This window comes from Scleropages formosus, chromosome 21 (assembly GCF_900964775.1).
Source record: "Scleropages formosus chromosome 21, fSclFor1.1, whole genome shotgun sequence".
NCBI lineage: Eukaryota > Metazoa > Chordata > Actinopteri > Osteoglossiformes > Osteoglossidae > Scleropages > Scleropages formosus.
The window spans coordinates 9,842,920-9,861,516 of NC_041826.1; the positions used below are offsets into that span (position 1 = coordinate 9,842,920).

The window sequence follows — 18,597 nt, forward strand, 5'->3', positions numbered from 1 at the left end:
CTGCGCTGCTATTGGCTGGTGCGTCTCGACGTCCGATCCCTGGTTGGTCGCACCGCCCCCTACCCACTGTCTTCTCATGGCGGTTCTGTGCGCTGATTGGCTGAACGGCCCTTCACCTTTCATGAGCTGGCTTAGGGGCGGTGCCGCGCAGGCGGCTGTATGTTGGCCGCAAGGTGTGAATGGGCATCGATACGCCGCGTCTCTGTCACACAGCAGGTGAGTCGCGCTGCTAGGCATAAAAAATCAGCGCTGGTACCTCTACGTTACTGGTCCGGGGGGTGATTTTTTCCGAATTTCGAAATGAAACATCGGTTGATATTATGCTCCTATCAACATTACTGATCCTGTTTTACCATCCATTGTGATGAGTAAGAGTATCAGCCACGTGGAATCATTTTAATCATGATGATGTAGTATTCATAGGCCTACTCACTACTGTCAGTGAGGGCCAGTGGTTAAATCACTGCAGTAATTCTGTGTCTGTATTTGTCATTGTTGCATTTGTGAAGGTCGACGAGGCTACAGAATTCTCACTGCACCCAAACTGATCTTTGAACGTGTTGCCGTGTCTTCCCCTACAGTTTTCTCCCATCCTCTGTTTATCTTAAGTGCCATGAAGACGAATAAGCGCAGGTCCCCACCTGTGCAGAGGGAGTTTGGAGGGACTTTGGGTGAGCCAGCGAAGCAGTGTGTGAAAGCGATGAAACCCGATCTGTTACTCATTCATTTGCCCCGGTACACATGTGCTGTGTACGATACGTAACCCTTATGTGTCGCATGTGTAAAACTTTCTTTAGCTGGTGTGGATCAAAAAATAATTCAGTCCATTTCCTCCCTTCAGTCGCAGCCAGTTTGAGTGTTTCATGAATAAAACCCCTTTTCCCCGCTTTGTCTCATCAGGTGCCACCTGTATCCCCATCTTCCTGCCGCTCATCGTTCTTTACCTGCTGTGTGTCAGCCACACCCCGGGGGGCGCCCTGCTCCAGTGGCCTCCCCCACTGCCCCCCGCTGCCCTGCTCCGGGACCCTGCGGCCATTGCTATGGTGCTGGGATGGATGGCGCTCCAGATCTTCCTCTACCTGCTCCCTGTAGGCAAGGTGAGGGGCTGCTGTGCCCAGACAGCTGATTCACATTATAAGCAGAAAATGGTGTTAGTAGGTAAAAGATATGGATTGGTAGTCTGTCGGTTAAATGACGCTGGTGCTGGTGCTGCTGCTGTCTGTTATAGCTGTTGTAAATCAATGCATTATTTAACCGACAAGTGGCAAATTTCAGAAGGGCTCACGAAAAGCGGAAATTTGCTTGAGGAATTACTACAACTGGTGCTGAACCCTCTAGAAAAACTGAAATTAAGTGTTATAAGTCCAGGACTCACAGCAGTAACACATTTTTTCAGTGATCCCAGTCACAGTGAGTTTTCCTCAGTTTCCTACAATGTCAGACGCAGGGACTTATGAATGAAAATCTGGTCCACAGCGAACTTTGTGTCTCTCTCTGCAGGTGACTGAAGGAATGATGCTGAGAGATGGGTCCAGACTCAAGTACCCCATCAATGGTAGCGAGGGCTGATCGAGTTGGGGAAAAGAGGGTAGTTGAACAATGCAGGGTGGATGTGGGAGGGGCTGGTTTGATGATGGCATAAATGGAACCATTTGGGCTTTGAAATATGTTTAGATTCAAGAAAGACATGTTTGCAATAGTGATGAATTCTTGCTGGATTTAATATGGAAAAAACCTGCATTAACAAAAACATTTTTAGACATGCTTTCTGCATTAAAGATTTTTAAAAACTGGAAATTTTACTTGGTTATCTTCTGTAAGTAGTTTCCTGTGTATATTTTGTATATTGATTTGTCAAAGAGCAGTTTTTCCCCCTCCTATATCAATGCATTTAAGGGGTACCTTGTCACCTCTTCATTGTCTTCACCTCTCCAGGTTTCCATGCTCTGTGCATCAGTGCCGTCCTGCTGGTGCTGTCCCTGTGCCTGGGGATGCCTTTGGGCTATCTGTTCGAGCTGCTTGTGCCCCTAGCAGTGTGTGCCATTGCCCTATCCTTCCTGCTCTCCATATACCTGTACCTGCGCTCCTTCTGGGCTCCCAGCCATGCCCTTTCCCTGGGTGGCAATACAGGTAAACTGGAGGTGACTCTCAACACTGACTTCCCGGATTAAATCACTGTTAAATCGCACAAAAATGAGGTGAGGACACAGTGGAATTACTGACGCCAGGTGTACAATGTTAATATGTACACGTTTTTCTGTATTCACTGAGTAATGGCAGCATTGTGTCTCGGTATGTGATATGTTGTGTATTAACAGTATATCGCTCCTTGGTCTGAAAGAAATGCCAACCAGTTCATCCCGCATCTTTGAACCCCGCAGGAAACCCCATCTACGACTTCTTCATGGGTCGTGAACTGAACCCACGAATCGGAAGCTTTGACCTCAAGTACTTCTGTGAGCTTCGGCCGGGTTTGATTGGCTGGGTAAGTCTAGTTATCGTGCAACAATGTGTGACCATCCAGAGTCTTGTCAGTCATACAGGTTTTAATGAATTCATTAATCTAATTAATGTTCCTCCTGTCAGGTCGTGATAAACCTGGCTATGCTAATGAAGGAGGTGGAGCTTCGAGGATCTCCCTCCCTCTCCATGTTATTGGTCAATGGCTTCCAGTTGCTTTATGTGACAGATGCCCTGTGGAATGAGGTGAGAGGAGAGGCAGAAGGCAGGAGTGTGATGTATTGTGGGATAGCTGGCAGTTCATAGGGCATCTGCATAATTTTTTGACAACCTGTAGCAAAAAAAAAGTGTGATTGAATATTGTATCTGGCAAAAAACTGACCATTGAATTCACTGATGCTGGGAGATAATTTGTTTGAAACGCATAGATCATAGGTCATGTTTCCCGGACTGTAGTCCTTGTGTTAGGACTGTAATCCTGAATGTGAGGTCACATATTCTTAAGCGTTCATGTTTTGAAACCAGTGCCTGGTGCAAATGACATCATAAAAGACATATACTGTCCTCTTATATTGTGTTCAGTGAAACCTTATGTTACTAATTATTACATTTATTTAGCAGACACGTTTCTCCAAAGTGACTTCCAATGAACTCTATGTAGTGTTATCAGCCCACACACCCTATTTACCACGGTGACTTACACTGCTAGATACGCTACTTACACTGGGTCACTCATCCATGCATCAGTGGAACATACTTTGTCACTCATACACTATGGATGAACCTGAACAGCATGTCTTTGGACTGTGGGAAGAAACTAGAGCACCCAGAGGAAACCCACGCAGACACAAGGAGAACATGCAAACTCCACACAGGCTGAGTTGGGATCAAACCCACATCCTCTCGCACCACCCAGGCGCTGTGAAACAGCAGTGCTACTCGCTGTGCCAACATGCTCCCCCACAGTTATTATTCATTATTTAACTGATGTCTTTGTTCCAGACAACTTACAAGGTATACTTACATTGATTTACCCATTTTAAACAACTGGGTAATTTTTATTGTATTATTTCAGACTCAAACTTGGGTTCTCGAACCAGTGTGCCACCTTCTTTTTCACAATGCTGTGTTGTCACTGAAATGACTTGGTTACTTTTGTTCTGTTTCAGGAAGCAGTTCTGACCACAATGGACATTGTGCACGATGGATTCGGCTTTATGCTGGCCTTCGGTGACCTGGCCTGGGTGCCCTTCACCTACAGCCTGCAGGCCAACTTCCTGGTGGTGCACCCGCAGCCACTGAGCACCATTGGAGCAGCTGCCATAATCCTGCTGAACAGTAGGTTGAGCACCAAGGAGGATGGGAGTCTCCTTGAACTGCTGTTAGGTCTTTGGCGAAGGTGTTTCACAAGTCATCATCCAGTGATGGGCTGAAGTTGAACTTCTCCCCCTATTTCCACAGGCCTGGGGTACTACATCTTCCGTCAGTCCAACTCACAGAAGAACCAGTTCCGACGGGACCCCACCCATTCCAGCGTGACAGGTCTGTGTCTGGTTCCCAAGTCTTTTTTTTTTTTTTACCCTTAGGTGTTTTTCATTATTACTGTTTTACAAATTTAGCTGGTGTTTTTTCCAAAGCAACGAACACCTAGGTTTCTAAACTATTTACAGTGATAAACCAACTTACAGCTGGGTAAATTTTACTTTATCAGTTCAAGAGTAAGTACCATGATCAAGGGTACTTGAGCAGGAGGTGGGTACACACCTGGGTCCGTTAAATTCAAGGCAACCGCCTTAACCGCTAGGACATCTGCTGCCGTCATGGCTGATATTTGAAGAGGCTTCCTTTATGTGCTTTAACTGCTCTCACAGCCTTGGAGACTATCGCCACGGCCACTGGGAAGCGCCTCCTGGTGTCGGGCTGGTGGGGGTTTGTCCGTCACCCAAACTATCTGGGAGACCTCATTATGGCCACAGCATGGTCCCTCCCTTGCGGTAAGAGAAAGAATACCAACCACATCCTAAGAAAGATCAGCCTTTAAAAAAAATTACAAAATAAATAATGGCACCATTGCAGAAATAAAGTGGTTTAATTCGTAGCCTAAATGACAGTAAAAAGTTTAGTTAGATATTCCTATGAAAAGATTTCAGTCGTTCTACTGACCACTCGCTTCCCTGCGCCAGGATTTTCGCACATCCTGCCGTATTTCTACGTGCTGTACTTCACCGTGCTGCTGGTGCACCGAGAGGCCCGGGACGAGCAGCAGTGCAGGGCGAAGTACGGCCTGGCTTGGGACACGTACTGCCGCAGAGTGCCTTACCGAATCATCCCTTATGTGTACTGATCACACTTGGGAGTGGAAGCACTACTACAGGCCAGGGCACTTCCCACCCAGACTGGGATCCAGCCTGCAGCGTGTTTATGCACAAAGATGGCGGCAAAAAAAATGGATGAGAACAGTTCTGAATATGATATGATCTTATGCACAACAGAAAACAACTTATCACCGGGTGTGTCCTACTGCAAAAGATCAGTTGAACAGTACAGTCACACCGGGAAGAAAACTTAAAAATCCTACTAAGGTTTGGAACAATTATTCCAAGTTTTCTGAAAATCAATTAAATAATTTAGCAGACACTTTTCTTCAAGCAACTTGGAGTGTTAAGCTACTTTTTTTACCCTTTTAGACAGCTGTGTAATTTTTAGGGGGGGCAAATTCAGGTAAGGACCTTGAAGTACTATAGCAGTAGGTTGGAATCAAACCCGCAGCCTGCAGACCCAGTGGTGACAATATTAACCACTGTTACCTGCTGACCTCATAACACATAACAGAATACAGTAAGAAATTTATTGTTTATAAAAATCAAATAAAGGCCCTTCTAAGCATTACACTAGAAGGCAGCACTTTGACAAGATTTAATGCACTGATTTTTGTCAAAATCCAAAATAAGAGCAGACAGCCCATCTTTGTTCTGAGCCAATATTTATTTTTATAAATACAAAAAATATGTCCGGGTTTACCTTTATGCTGCTAATGTTCTACTTGTATGTAAATAATTTACATTTGTTATGTGTAAAATCTGGGTGAAAAGAATGAGCAATACAAAATAAACAGCTGTAAACATTTGAGCAAAATGCTCCTCTGGTTTTTACAAAATTTTCGCAAACGTGGATTCGTTTTACAAATACTACACAGGAAACCCAAACCACTATAACAGTCAGCACTTAATCCATCTCCTCAACCATCGGTCCCTTCCTTAGTCCTCCACACTTCTGCAGGCTATTCCTCACCTCTCTCTCCTCCTTCTCCAGAGCCTCTCGCTCCCGCTCTCTCTCCTCAAGCTCCACCCACACTGTTCTGGCCAAAGCTCTCACTTCCAGATTGTTCTCTTTGACCCAAGCCTGCAAAAACTCACATTTCTTTGCTGCCAAGAAGTACTTGTGTCTGGTTTGTCCCTCTTCGCCTTCCCTGGACAGGTCTCCTCTGGCCTTGTTGAGAGCCCCACGCAGCTGGGACAGTGCGGCCAGGGAAAACCCAGTCTGATCATTCCTGCTCTTCCCTGTCAAGATGTGGGCTACAGCTTCCATTGTCCAGGTTGGAGCCCTAGGGTCTCCTTGACCACCGCACCTGCTTGCCATTATAGCTGCAGCACCTCCCTCGAGAGCCTCCTGGAGGGTACCGAATACCCGATTGGATCCGAGGGACTCGGAGACGGAGACTGCGACTTGGCAGAAGTCCTGGATCAGGTGGGGTTCCGAGAGGTCGCCGTTGAAGAGGCGCAGGGAAAAGGCATAGCCGTAGAGCACGTTGACCAGGCTGTAGCGCACCAAGGGGGAGGCACTGGGGGACAGCGAGTGGAGAGAACGTATTTTCATGCTCACAGGAGGCACAGCAGCCCATGAATCCAGTCCTCTACCCACATTCTCCTTTTTGGGTTTACATTTCTTCTCATGGCCCTGTTTAAATAAAGGTGTTCTCTCATGATGTCCTGCTGCTTCCTCCGTTTTGCTCTTCTCCATGACATTGATCTCTGCCCCCTTTTGCTCCTTGTCAGCAAAGGATTGCGGAGAACATCCCCCCACACCCTCATTTTTATCCTCCTGTTTTACCTTCTGTCCACCACTGGTCTTCTCCTTTCTTCTCCTTTTTGGAAGCACTTGTCCTCCGGGAGTCTCTCCTTCTCTTACTGTGCAATTACCCTTACTCATACTCACCTCCTCTCTCTGTCCCTCCTGACCATCTCCTAGAACCTCTATCCGTGCCCAATTCGCCCCATCGTGTGTCTCCCACCAGGGCCTCCACAAAGGCACGAGCCCAGCTATAGCGCCCTCCCTGATCATGGCTTCAAACTTCTCCTTATCCTGCTTAGGCAACAGAGCCCACAGCTGTTCCTCTGAGAGGGTGTCCAGATCCAGTCCAGACAACCTCTCTGCTAAATCCTCCTCTTCACCCTCACCCCTGTCCTCATCTGTACCTACAGCTGTGTCTCCTACATCATCTCCCCCAATCTCCTTGAGTTTAGCCAAGACAGCTTCAATCTCCCCTTGGTCCTCCACTCCTGAAGACTGAATTTCAGCCAGCCTTGAGAGGAGCTCCAGAGCTTCTTGGCTTTGTTCTACTCCACCATTTCCTTCCTCCTCCAGCTGCCTCAGGATATTCTCCATCCCTTCTTCATCCTTCTCTCCCCTCTCCCTCAGCCTCATCAGGATGTCCTGCATCTGCCTCCTCCCTTCCACTTCCGTCGCTGCCATACTTCTCAACTCCTGGAACACGGACTCCTTGTAGAACTCCTCAGAGCAACCCGAATGAGCGGGGCTGCTGTAGCAGGCCAGACTGCAGTAGGGCACGTTACACCTGGGGCAGGTGTACTGTTGGGGCTTGGATAAACACAGTCCACACACTCTACCCTGCATCCCTGGACCCCCACATGCACTGACACCTTCCTGTATCTCGCTGGCTGGGGCCAGCACTTCCCCAGGCTTGGAGGTCCCTCTCCCAGGGATTGCAATACCATCTCTGGTCACAGGAGTTGCTTCAGCCTCATCATCCTCGTCCCGCCAACACTGGTGTGCTCCTTGCGGCTCGATGTCAGTCAGCAGTGACCTCACGCAGGCCGGGATTCTGTGCCTCAGCACAGGATTCATAGCGGGACGACCAGAGCTGCCGTTGCACTTCTTGTCAGTTTTTATGCAGTGAGGCAGAGGGAAACTAGTTGACTGTCGTCCAAAGCGTCTCCAAGATTGGCTGTTCCTCACATAATCTGAAAACCAGAACCAGACCAGTATTAGCTCTGTGAAGGCCAGGTCTTGCTCAGCAGCTAGTTCACAGTCACCGCAGAGCCTTTCTCAAGTACATCAGTTACTGTATCTGCTCAATGTGCCACAGGAGTCTAACATGACCTTTCATTTCAAACACAGACAGACAAACTATCAAGAGAGGAGACATGATGATGATGATGGCTTTCAAGTTTCTTCAGGCGTGTAATGTAAAGATACATGATGATTTCAGTAAAAGAAAGTGAAAGTCACAGTGCTTTGAGGTTTCTTGCACTCAAGAGTACAAAATTCAGATTCCACAAATGAAACTTTTGTATCCAAATAACTTCAGTACAACCTGGAAATGTATTAATTAACATAACACACACACGTGACACAGCCGCGTCGCCGGAGAAATATCAACCAACACAGAAAAAAAGAATAAATACCTGGTTAACGAACGGGATTTGAAACAAGTTAGTTTAGAACTAAGATTATTTAAAAACACGAAAGGATAAAATAATTACTGTAGTAACACAAACTTTCACTTACACCACGAGCGCTGGAACCCCAGCAAACGTTTCTGCCCTAAACGTAATCTGTACTGTATTTCGGTCACAAGCGCAGTGACTGCCGTAAAACTGTCGTAAAAACTCGCGATTGGGTCGTCGGTGCATGAACTGTCGTAAAAACCCTTGGCGATAGGAAGATTTTTTTTTTTATATTTTAAAACAATTGAAATACAGTTAAAGTAAACAAAAAGTCGGGTGGTCTGGTACTGATTAATAGTATAGTCTGTCTAAATCATGTGTTACCACAGCCATTACTCTTAAAATGGTGAAAACCTTAACAAATACATTAACAAAAAGGGAATTTAAACACAATGTGTGCTGACTTTTTTCCCCAGGCATAATTCTACTTTATTACTCAAAATAATAATTCGATAATTTTTTTCCTCCAAACACACTACAGGTCACATGAAGTCATGCAGAATAACCAGAAGCCACTGTCTACAACCACCAACTTGCATGTACCATGTATGACAGGCAGCTTAATGGATGGGGAAGCCATGCATCTTCTGCACAACTCACAGAGTAGCTCACTCATTTACATTTGTTCATTGAGCTGATGCTTTTCTCCAAAGCAAGTTATAATTATTTATCCATTTATAGAGGTAGGTAGTTTTACTGGAGCAATTTTAAAGGAAGTACTTTGCTCAAGGAGACAGTGGGATTTGAACCTCAGACTTTTAGGTCCAAATGCAAAAGCACAAACCATCACACTACTAATCATCTTAGGGAACATTCTAAATGCTACCAGAAGGTAACAGTGACATGACTGCAGGTTCAAATATGGCACATTGGTGTAGAACTGGAACAAGTATCCTCTGGGTGTTCTGGTTCCATCCTACAGTCCAGTGGGCGTGATGCAATGGTCTGTTCTGTTAATGGATCAACTTATCACGTATTTTGCAGAGCAAGTTGCCTTAGACAAAGGTTTCAGTGGAATATGAGATGATAAATCAAAAACCAGCACAAAACACATCCCTGGGGAGCAGGGTTGACTTCTCTTGCAAATGTACTGCCTTTGTTACCTAAATTGCCCTTGGAGATTAAGTTTCGCATTTATAAAACCATACATACCGGTTAAGAGACTTTTTATTATGATGCATGTCAGCAAACAAGGGCAAGAGGACTCATGGTATTTACAAAGGCAGAGTGTCCACATCAACATACAATTATAGAAATTTTGCCCCTTTGACAATGGACTCACAGCAAGTGACAGTAATTCTGTGAACTCTACTTTCTCTGGAAGTCCGGTCTCTGTACATCCCACTGCTGTAAGAAGGGACAACATTTCTTTACAAAGTGAGGAGCAACTGAGAGTCTGAAACTGAATGCATTTACAGACGTCATCCATTCAGAATCCTTTCTTCAACAGCCAATCTTTCAGCTCTTTATCATAGTGGCCTTTGATGCGAATGCTTCTGGTAACCTCATTGACTGATGTGGGAGGGACTTTGCCTGTCAGCTGCTCCAGGTACTCCTTTACATCCTTCTCCAGTGCCTGCCAAATGAAAGCATGAAAGTAAAATGTACAGCCAATGAAAAGGCTGCTAGTCAATTCCCCAATTAGTCCAGTTATTACTGAACTTATAAAGGAAGAAATGAGCCCCTAGGAAGTCCAAGGTCAACAGACTTCCAAACCCTCCTGAGCACGCTGATATTTCAAATAAGATAAATGGTTATAGGGAATTTGGCCTATAACCTACTTTATATACACATTTAAGTATAAATGGCAAAGTCTTATATTGTAAAAAGTACACAGGTTGATCAGCTATTGATGTAAAGCTGTTAGAGAATAACTTTGCAAGCAAGGCTGGAGGGACAGAGATCAAGAAACCCACCCAGATGTCTCCTTCTATCTTGCGCACTAGTGTTGTCTTGCGGGTGCTGTTGGTGATGTCCGTGTAGACAGGAATGTTGTGCATGCGGGAGCGACGGATCATGTAAGGGAGAGCAGGAGGCACAGCTAGAACAGCAAGAGGCAAAGGTGGGGGGAGAGTGCAGTGAGCAGCTAAAGCACTGTACTTATAACCAAACAGTCTGACGTGGTTTCCTAAATGTTGTTGCTATAATTCATGCTGTGTCAAAAAACATCATAGATACAAGAGAGAAACACAGCATTTGAATATGCTACATGACAGAAGGATAAATGTACTGCCAAAGTTGCACACTGTCCCTTTAGGGGCAAGCTTCACCTGATGGAGGGGTCCATCCAGAAGGGGCGGGGCCATCACGGTGAGGTGGTGTGGGAATCTGAGTGGGTGGGATCAATCTTTCTACATATTTGTATTCCTCCGTAGATTCTACTATAACAGTGTTTCTTCGTTCCCCCGCAGTGCTGCTGGTTGTCTAGTGTACAGAAAGGATACAGTAAAGATTAAGCAGTGTGATAAATGGGTAAATCATTGTCAGTAGCTCAGTGTACAAATGTAACACCGTGAGTCAATTAGAGAAAAGTGTTAAATGAATAAACACATGTCATTTTTAGGCATGAGCTTGTGAATATATGGTGGCTGCACTTTACCTTAGCTAATTACTGAAACTGAAAAAATTATTAGTTATTCTTACATTTTTATTTATTTAGCATATGCTTTTCTCCAAAATAACTTCCAATTAACTCTATGTAGTGTTACCAGTCCACACACCTTTCACCAAGCCAGGTGATTTTACACTGCTAGATACACTACTTACACTGGATCACTCATCCATACATCAGTGGAAAACACACACACACACACACACACACACACACACACACACACACACACACACACTATAGGAGACCTGAACAGCATCTTTGGACAAATGACCTATATCTGCAGTTTCAAACTAAATTTAAAACTTAATCCAATTATTTAATTTAAATTAATTTGCCGTGTCACTGTGTGAGAATAGCACTCTAAAAAATGGAATTAAACTGAACGAATCCTACTTTATCTTTTTTTTTTTTTCCCCAAGTAAATCCTCTCACATCATCAGTCAGGACATGTTCAGTCACTCACACTGTGTCAGTGATCATGTATGTATGAGTGAATCACCCCCAGTGTAACTGTAAGTAGTACTCGTTCCTAATTTGTCCTCTTCCCCGCTGCTGCAACTTACCTGGAGCCGGACCGTGGATGGAAGTGCAGTTTTGAACAGCTTTAACCATGTTTGACAGGGTTTCAATCGAATACGGAGTCGCGAGGTCAGGCTCGCTACTGGTGCCGCCATGTTTTTGTCCGGTTTCCCTAGCACTCTGGACAGGAAGGTCAAAGGTACTTTGAGTTGAATAAAACTTTATTGAGACAACAACGTTTACCTCCAACAGCACTATTTTGCGCAAGCGCATGACGTGCCATTTCTCCGTCGTGTGACACCGATTTACGCATGCGCTGACGGCCCTTCCTTCCTTCCTTTTCTGTTCTCCATCTTCAGCAGCTAGCAGCGACGTGAGTTCGGCCACGTGTTGGGTTCGGTTTTATGTATAAAATTATCCTTTAAGAATCAGTTGCAGTCTTGAAATAGTCACGTTTAGTTTTACTAGCTAACTTGTTAGAGAATTCCGCTTTACTTTTTCTAAAATAGAAAACATTCAGCTCCGTAGTCAAGTGTAGCTAGCTGCAGTAGCTGCTAGCCTAGCACCGGTCGCCAATACTATAGTTTGCATTTTTCTTGGTTTTAAGGCTTGTTTGGAACTCCCTTGACTGAACTTTTCTGCATATATGTTTGCATTTCAACAAGTTATCCAAGCTGTAGATATTTCCCGCGTCATTTATGACTTTATCACAACGTCACTATTTGTTGTTCCATCAGTTCCCGTGTGTGTGTGTTTATATTTAATAATATTACTAGTCACTGATTTTAATTTCAGTCACTTGTCCCGTTTTATTCTTATATGAGAAATACAAATATGTTGATCAGAGGTATTCCATCATTTAGCAAAATAGGCCTTATTGGGCCTTACTTCCTACAATTCATGTCCCTAATTTAACACCATTTTGAAATTTATCTGTTTGTATCACTTAGCTGATGTACTCATCTTTTACTAGGTTGAAAATGCAGTTGTTTGTGCAATCTCAGAGCTTGCACACCCTTGAGGTGTCTGGAGAACAGGCCATTGCCCACATCAAGGTAACCATTTAAAGCAACAATTTCATTCATTTGAAATGTTTTATTTGTAGTCTGTTCACACCAAGGTGTGTATCATGTTAAGGTCTGCTTCCTGTAAAAACATAATACATGATGAGAAGTTTAAAATTCAGTAAAAATCCAGAATATTCTTAATATCCAGTGAAGGCATTTACAATATTTTTGACAAATTCCTTGAAGGCACCTCTAGTTTGGAATAATTAGGCTGTGAGAATAGTCATAGTTTCATGTTTTTAAAAAATTGTTTTTTTTTTTTTTTCTTTTTTTTTTAAGGCTTGCATTGAAGCTTTGGAGGGAGTGTCTCGTGAAGACCAGGTGGTTTCACTTGGTGGGGCTCCTCTGCAGGATGAGGATCTGATTGGACAAGTTGGCATTGAGGAATTCAGCACACTCAATGTTGCTCTCCGACTGCTGGGAGGTGAGCTTCCAACCTCTCACTTATTGTGAGACAGTGCAGCCTGTTTATTAGATTCACATTTTTTCTGTGATGTTTGCTCAGCTGTCATCTGCTGACTTCATTCAGTTTGGAAATTTAATGAATGAAAATGGGCAACAGATAAATTGGGGCTCATTTAATGTAGCTGACATGGAAATTAGCAGACCAGTGAATTAGTCAGCTAACAGTGCAAAAACATTGCTGAATGTAGCACTCGGTAAGCATTCAGTAAAACTACAGATTAAATGAAGCTGTTAGGCAAGCTAAAGTAATGCCCTTTTTCTATTGTTCCCAGAGATGCATGTCACTTATGTGAAAAATATCTGCTAAATCACACACGAATTGGTGTAAATGTACATGAGTTGAAAAATTGTACACAACATGAAGTTTGGGATTTATTCATGTATAAAAGTAAATATATGTAAAAAGCATTTTATGTTGCCTTTAATCTGATAGTTATTCCAAATACCACTTTGATTTGATCAACATCTCCCTTGTTTCTGTTGCCTCAGAACATTTAGAAATACTGTAAAAATGACATGCAGTCACTAGTATTAGTAATGAGTTGAAAGGGACTGTGGGGAGAGAACCAAGGAAGTGAGCAGAGGTATAGCTTGAGGGTCAAAGGCCAGTTAGAGAAATTACCCATTTTTTGGAAGATGTTAAGTTTATAAGCAGTCTGAGCAGAGTTTCTGTCAATTTTATATCTGGGATTTTTGGAAAATGTTCACACATTGTATGTAAAATGTAAATTGGTTTTGCTCAATCATCAGTGTTCCTCCTTCTGGTTCTCAGGCAAAGTACACGGCTCTCTGGCCCGAGCTGGGAAAGTGAGAGGACAGACTCCCAAGGTGAGGTGCACTCTAATTCTGGAGTCCTCTTGTCAAAGCAGTGTAACAATATATGATGACATCCCTTCACGTTGGCCTTGTGGCAACAAGACTTAAAAAAAAAAAAAAAAAACCTGAGCTTAGAGCCTGTTCTTAACACACTTTCTCTGGCAGGTGGACAAACAGGAGAAGAAGAAGAAGAAGACTGGCCGGGCAAAGAGGAGGATACAGTACAATCGTCGCTTTGTCAATGTGGTTCCAACCTTTGGCAAAAAGAAGGGCCCCAATGCCAACTCCTAAGCAGAGCTGACCCAACCCATTCCAAACCACAGTGTACCATTTGTGTGCTGTGCACAACACCTTTCCTGGATGGACCTGTCCTATGCCGCACTGCAATTTGCTGTGGTAAAATGCAGTAAAATCAGCAATGAAAGGAAATAAATTCTCATGTTCCGCATGTTTGTTCTTTGACAGTTAATCTTAGGGAACATAGTGCATTTCCCATATTCTTTTCAACATGTCAGAAAATGTAATTGTCAGCCACTTGAAATCAATGAGACTTAAATCTCTGCATACATTTGGGCATTTTCTTGTAAGAAGCAATTTGGGATTACTGCAAAATAAAATTGAACATGAAGATATCTTTAAAGCTGTCAGTGAGAAACCCTATTTATAGACTAGGGGGTGCATAGTAAAATAGTTCTCAGTATTAATACTGATGAATCTGAAGTATGATCTTGTCTGAGTCCTTTAGCAGAGAATGGACAAAGAAAAATCAAGAGAACACATTTATTTTAGTGCAGTGTAACAATGTGGTTAAAGTTACAGGTCAAGACACTGAAAGACCTGCATTTATCCCTGAAAGTGAACCAAAAAAGAGGGGTCACATGTTAAGGGACACTGTGAGAAGACTGGAAGTTGAAGCTGGAGCTCTTCATGTCTTCTTGCTTGACTTCCCAACCGGGTCAGTAATCAGCACAATCCCCCAGGAAGCCAAAACTAGAAGGATAAAAGTCATGAGTTTAAACTCCTGAATGAGAAGATATAAAACACTTGAAGTGCAGCAGTTTCTGGTGCATCTACAGTCAGTCATATGATCATACACATCCCTGTAGAGTACTGTACCATTTGTACACTAATGATTTTCTTCAGACTACCACATCAATATTGTGATAACTATCTGAAAGGGACAGCAGATGGCATAATGGTGAAAGCTGCCAGCCTGCACTTGAAGGACCCTGGAAGGAATCTCACATCCTGCTGCACTACCTTTGACCAAGGTACTTACCCTGACCTGATACAGTGACATTACCCAGCTGTACAAAAAGGCAAAGTGTCTGTATGCTACTTGAAGAAAAGCGCCGGCTAAGTTAATAAAGACCAATATATATACTGCTATTAACTAAGTACTTGGCTACTAAAGTGTTCTCTTACCTTACCTATGAATGCCGCGTACATTAAAATACAGTAAAGTAGTAGTAGTATGGATCGGACAGGACAGGACAGGACCCGACCCACCTGCGGCGAAGACGATCTGGGCCACCGTACCCATGGAGGTCGGGCCGCCCTGGCGCATCACCCGCCGGGCCGCGTGGAACACGTACCCGCCCGAGAGGATGAGCCCGCCGCCGGACAGGACCCGGCAGCCCCAGCAGCTGCCGAAGGGCCGACTGGCGGAGGATGGAGCAGCAGGCACGACCACGGCGGCTGACTGCTCGGAATCGGACGCAGCCGGCGGGGACATCGCTGCCGGACAAATCTTCCTACGAACGTTTCAGACTCAGAGCCTAGCTAGTGTAGAGTCCGTTCGAATGCCTTCAAATATGTCATTATAACAGCGATTAAAAATTATTTTAGCATCTGTATCACGCGACACTCCAGCGTTGTGGTTTCCTCAAAACGACGTAAACTCCAAACGCGCCATGCGCCTTCAAGACCCCGTACAAAGTGTGTCCCGCCTTCTTCTTCGCTCTAGGAATCGGCGCGTCACTGCAAACGCGGGCGCAGTGCTACCCCCTGCAGGACAGGAGGGGGAAGTGCGACACAAATACAAAGCGGATGCTTTTTTCCAAAGCGACGTACATCTCATAGAAAATACACACACACACACACACACACACACACACACACACACACATTTTCTGAACCGCTTGTCCCATACGGGGTCGCGGGGAACCGGAGCCTACCCGGTAACACAGGGCGTAAGGCCGGAGGGGGACACACCCAGGACGGGATGCCAGTCCGTCGCAAGGCACCCCAAGCGGGACTCGAACCCTAGACCCACCGGAGAGCAGGACCCGGTCCAACCCACTGTGCCACCGCACCCCCCTACAGAAAATACAATACAAAATACAAAGTTGTTATTGCCAACAACTGCTACCTGCCCAGAGGAAAAAAAGGAAAAAGATTCAACTTTGTTGGTTAAGGGAAAGCGGTGGATGTATGTGAAAATTAAAATTTTCCTTCACTTGTGCAGCAAGTAGCGCTGGTGCCTCACAGTTCCTGGGCTGTGGGTTCGAGTCCATCGCAGTCTGTGGAGTTTGCATGGTTTCCTGCCGGTGCTCCAGTTTCCTCCCACAGTTCAAAGTGGAGTGTGCATATCTAGTATTGTAAGCCACCTTGTAATTGTTTTGTTTGTTTGGACTATCTGGTCAGACTGAGGGGGTGCGTGCGTGCGTGCGCACATGGCTGATCAGGCCGATTTGCGCATGAAATGTTCTCTGACACTGCCGATATGTGATTATGCCATTTTGTTGGGAACGAGCGCCTCGACATTTCCGTTCCTGTCGCTTTTGCATGGCTAAAGTTGTTTAATTGGCTTCGTACAACACAGCGCCTTTACGTATGGAGGTGCGCCATCTCGTTCTGTTCTTAACCTTGTAATAGGTGTCAGCAAAGAATAATCATTGTATGTCGCTTTGGAAAATAAGTGTCTGCTAAACAAATAAACACTAATTAGAAAAAGTTGACAAGATGCAATTAAACCCAAAGACTTATGCATGAAGTCTGTAATATAGCCAACAGAAAAAAAAAAAATCAAAAATACTCATCTAAATAAAGCTCAGCATTCAAGTTTTTGATTGACTGCACCACATTTAAAATAATTAGAGCCCAGTGTATTTAGCTGTTTTCCTGAACAAGTTACTTCATACAGTAAACAGAGTACAATATATACATCACACAGTGCTGGAGCGAGAAACACACACACAGTTTAACAGCACATTTTGTTTACACGTGAATGTGTTGGATGCCTTTCTGTGTCACTGTGTGTGTTGGATCCATGGAGCTCTCTGATGGCTCTCTGATGTCTCTCTACTCTCCTCTTCTTAACTTCACGACTTTATAGCGTCTGTCCGTTCAGCCATCCAAGTTACAGGAACACCTTTTTCCCCTCCTCATTTACTCTTGGAAGGAAAGCTGCGTGCAACATTGTCATTGGTCTCTGCTGCTTCCTTCAGGACCTGGAGCACAAGCGCATTCCTCTGGCGCGTCTCCTCCATGCGCACGGGGTTTGATTCCGGCAGGTTCTGTTGGAGACAGTGGATGACAGCGAGTCCAGTGAAATCCTAATGCAACAACATGTGCACCTTAAATTAATTGACACCGATTAGCAGCTGGCATCCGGTTAGAGCCGCTACCTCTAGACTTGGAGGTTACAGGTTCAAATCCCACCTCCTGGCTCAGTGGCTGTTGTAGTACCCCTAAGTACTTTTTGCTCCACTAAAGCTACCCAGCTGTATAACTCACTGTAAGTAGATAACAGCGTAAGTCACCTGAGAAAAGTGTCAGATAAGTAGTGGTGTTACAGTAGCCTACTGAGTAGGTGGGACTCGAACCGGCTGCACCCCCCTAACTGTATATTCAAAAAAGAAAAAAAAAGGTCTTACAGTGATTTGCACAGCAGGGTGCTTTGACTATATCACTGGGGTAAGAACCCTGGATCAAGGGGTACTTCAGCGGGACTCGAACTCGAGTCGAAGCACCAAGCATGAGCTGCATCGATCGCTAGTCTAGACCCCCCCGGCGTTCCTGCACCTTCAGCATCTCCTGGCGCTGCTCATCCCCCGGGGACATTGCCGACCACATGCCGAACCCGAGTCCCACGATGGCGACCGCAGCCCCAGAGGTCAGGAGGGTCCTCATGCCGCTCATAGCTCCGCTTCAGAGGGAAAAGAGACACTCGGAGCCCTTCATCCGTAGGTACCGCCCACAGAGACACCTTTGCGTATCACATTACGCTTGTGCTTCCGGCTTCCGGTTTAACTCTTATACAAGAGGAAGTGCATCAGGTGCATTCTGGGATACCTTCTTGAAACGACTCCACTTGTTAACTGTAGTTTTGTCATTGCTTTTTTCATGCGAGCTCACGGCGGTTGTGAATCAGTTCAGTTTTAGACCGTCTTTAGAAACATTTTTGTTTTCTTTTGTAAATGCTATTATTCTTATACTCTTGTTAGTCGCATTTAATTCTTACAAACGTGCGTGTTATTAAGATTTTTTTTCTGCCATTTATGTAACCTCGTGTTTTATAATACCCGTAACTCACATAACAAATGTTGATGTGTGGCGTTGTGTTGTGTAGTATTTAGTATCGGCCACCGGATGGCGCTGCTCCACAGTTGTTTCGCTGGTTTCTGTGCGGGACTAACTGTAACGCTGCGTTCGCTCAGCCAGGTGTGTCTCAGTGGAGTGGAAATAAGGAAGAGACAGATATGCGGCGCACTGGGTCTCAAAGAGGTGTTACATGTAGCAGGGAGAAATAAATACCAGTTCATTGCAGTGCAGAGGGTTGAGGAGAAGAGATAGGCAGGGCACTGGGGTCAAGCGGAGAGGGGGCTCGTGACACACACACGTGTGTGTGTGTGTGTGGGTGGAATATTTGTAGAAAAGTCCAGATGTGGGTTGAAATTTTAATGCT

General features: G+C 44.7%; 6 protein-coding genes across 6 annotated transcripts; 2 read left to right on the forward strand and 4 right to left on the reverse strand.

Annotated features, from left to right (window-relative positions):
* Positions 1-139: 139 nt before the first annotated feature.
* On the forward strand, positions 140-4,815 carry tm7sf2 (transmembrane 7 superfamily member 2). Its single transcript, XM_018728818.2, has 11 exons — positions 140-216; positions 582-671; positions 901-1,097; positions 1,501-1,555; positions 1,936-2,130; positions 2,382-2,485; positions 2,587-2,706; positions 3,630-3,798; positions 3,922-4,002; positions 4,332-4,454; positions 4,644-4,815. The coding sequence occupies exons 1-11, from the start codon at positions 180-182 to the stop codon at positions 4,802-4,804; spliced, it is 1,332 nt and encodes a 443-aa protein (XP_018584334.1). The 5' UTR covers positions 140-179; the 3' UTR covers positions 4,805-4,815.
* An 856-nt stretch (positions 4,816-5,671) lies between these two features.
* znhit2 (zinc finger, HIT-type containing 2) lies at positions 5,672-8,357 on the reverse strand. Its single transcript, XM_018728817.2, has 2 exons — positions 8,269-8,357; positions 5,672-7,721 (listed from the first exon to the last, which is right to left on the reverse strand). The coding sequence occupies exon 2, from the start codon at positions 7,603-7,605 to the stop codon at positions 5,686-5,688; it is 1,920 nt and encodes a 639-aa protein (XP_018584333.1). The 5' UTR covers positions 7,606-7,721; positions 8,269-8,357; the 3' UTR covers positions 5,672-5,685.
* Positions 8,358-9,356: 999 nt separating this feature from the next.
* mrpl49 (mitochondrial ribosomal protein L49) lies at positions 9,357-11,558 on the reverse strand. Its single transcript, XM_018728909.2, has 4 exons — positions 11,385-11,558; positions 10,478-10,631; positions 10,124-10,248; positions 9,357-9,783 (listed from the first exon to the last, which is right to left on the reverse strand). Exons 1-4 carry the CDS (start codon positions 11,493-11,495, stop codon positions 9,637-9,639), a joined length of 537 nt encoding a protein of 178 aa, XP_018584425.1. The 5' UTR covers positions 11,496-11,558; the 3' UTR covers positions 9,357-9,636.
* A 90-nt stretch (positions 11,559-11,648) lies between these two features.
* Positions 11,649-14,136, forward strand: faub (FAU ubiquitin like and ribosomal protein S30 fusion b). The gene is made up of 5 exons (XM_018728880.1): positions 11,649-11,713; positions 12,314-12,395; positions 12,687-12,831; positions 13,645-13,700; positions 13,854-14,136. Exons 2-5 carry the CDS (start codon positions 12,321-12,323, stop codon positions 13,977-13,979), a joined length of 402 nt encoding a protein of 133 aa, XP_018584396.1. The 5' UTR covers positions 11,649-11,713; positions 12,314-12,320; the 3' UTR covers positions 13,980-14,136.
* A 317-nt stretch (positions 14,137-14,453) lies between these two features.
* LOC114909266 (distal membrane-arm assembly complex protein 1) lies at positions 14,454-15,645 on the reverse strand. Its single transcript, XM_029247123.1, has 2 exons — positions 15,198-15,645; positions 14,454-14,678 (listed from the first exon to the last, which is right to left on the reverse strand). The coding sequence occupies exons 1-2, from the start codon at positions 15,421-15,423 to the stop codon at positions 14,614-14,616; spliced, it is 291 nt and encodes a 96-aa protein (XP_029102956.1). The 5' UTR covers positions 15,424-15,645; the 3' UTR covers positions 14,454-14,613.
* Positions 15,646-16,746: 1,101 nt separating this feature from the next.
* On the reverse strand, positions 16,747-17,926 carry uqcc3 (ubiquinol-cytochrome c reductase complex assembly factor 3). The gene is made up of 2 exons (XM_018728923.1): positions 17,715-17,926; positions 16,747-17,206 (listed from the first exon to the last, which is right to left on the reverse strand). The coding sequence occupies exons 1-2, from the start codon at positions 17,829-17,831 to the stop codon at positions 17,075-17,077; spliced, it is 249 nt and encodes an 82-aa protein (XP_018584439.1). The 5' UTR covers positions 17,832-17,926; the 3' UTR covers positions 16,747-17,074.
* Between the last annotated feature and the right edge of the window lie 671 nt (positions 17,927-18,597).

Coding starts and splice junctions, on each gene's coding strand:
- znhit2 (XM_018728817.2), bottom strand. CDS start 7,605: ATGAATCCTGTGCTGAGGCACAGAATCCCGGCCTGCGTGAGGTCACTG.
- tm7sf2 (XM_018728818.2), top strand. CDS start 180: ATGGGCATCGATACGCCGCGTCTCTGTCACACAGCAG. Junction 1,556..1,935: donor ACTCAAGTACCCCATCAATG/GTAGCGAGGGCT, acceptor TCACCTCTCCAG/GTTTCCATGCTCTGTGCATC. Junction 3,799..3,921: donor TGCCATAATCCTGCTGAACA/GTAGGTTGAGCA, acceptor CTATTTCCACAG/GCCTGGGGTACTACATCTTC.
- uqcc3 (XM_018728923.1), bottom strand. CDS start 17,831: ATGAGCGGCATGAGGACCCTCCTGACCTCTGGGGCTGCGGTCGCCATC. Junction 17,207..17,714: donor AGCGCCAGGAGATGCTGAAG/GTGCAGGAACGC, acceptor TGTCTCCAACAG/AACCTGCCGGAATCAAACCC.
- mrpl49 (XM_018728909.2), bottom strand. CDS start 11,495: ATGGCGGCACCAGTAGCGAGCCTGACCTCGCGACTCCGTATTCGATTG. Junction 10,632..11,384: donor CATCCACGGTCCGGCTCCAG/GTAAGTTGCAGC, acceptor TCTGTACACTAG/ACAACCAGCAGCACTGCGGG. Junction 9,784..10,123: donor AGATAGAAGGAGACATCTGG/GTGGGTTTCTTG, acceptor TTCATTTGGCAG/GCACTGGAGAAGGATGTAAA.
- faub (XM_018728880.1), top strand. CDS start 12,321: ATGCAGTTGTTTGTGCAATCTCAGAGCTTGCACACCCTTGAGGTGTCT. Junction 12,832..13,644: donor TGCTCTCCGACTGCTGGGAG/GTGAGCTTCCAA, acceptor TCTGGTTCTCAG/GCAAAGTACACGGCTCTCTG. Junction 13,701..13,853: donor TGAGAGGACAGACTCCCAAG/GTGAGGTGCACT, acceptor TTTCTCTGGCAG/GTGGACAAACAGGAGAAGAA.
- LOC114909266 (XM_029247123.1), bottom strand. CDS start 15,423: ATGTCCCCGCCGGCTGCGTCCGATTCCGAGCAGTCAGCCGCCGTGGTC. Junction 14,679..15,197: donor CCAGATCGTCTTCGCCGCAG/GTGGGTCGGGTC, acceptor TTATCCTTCTAG/TTTTGGCTTCCTGGGGGATT.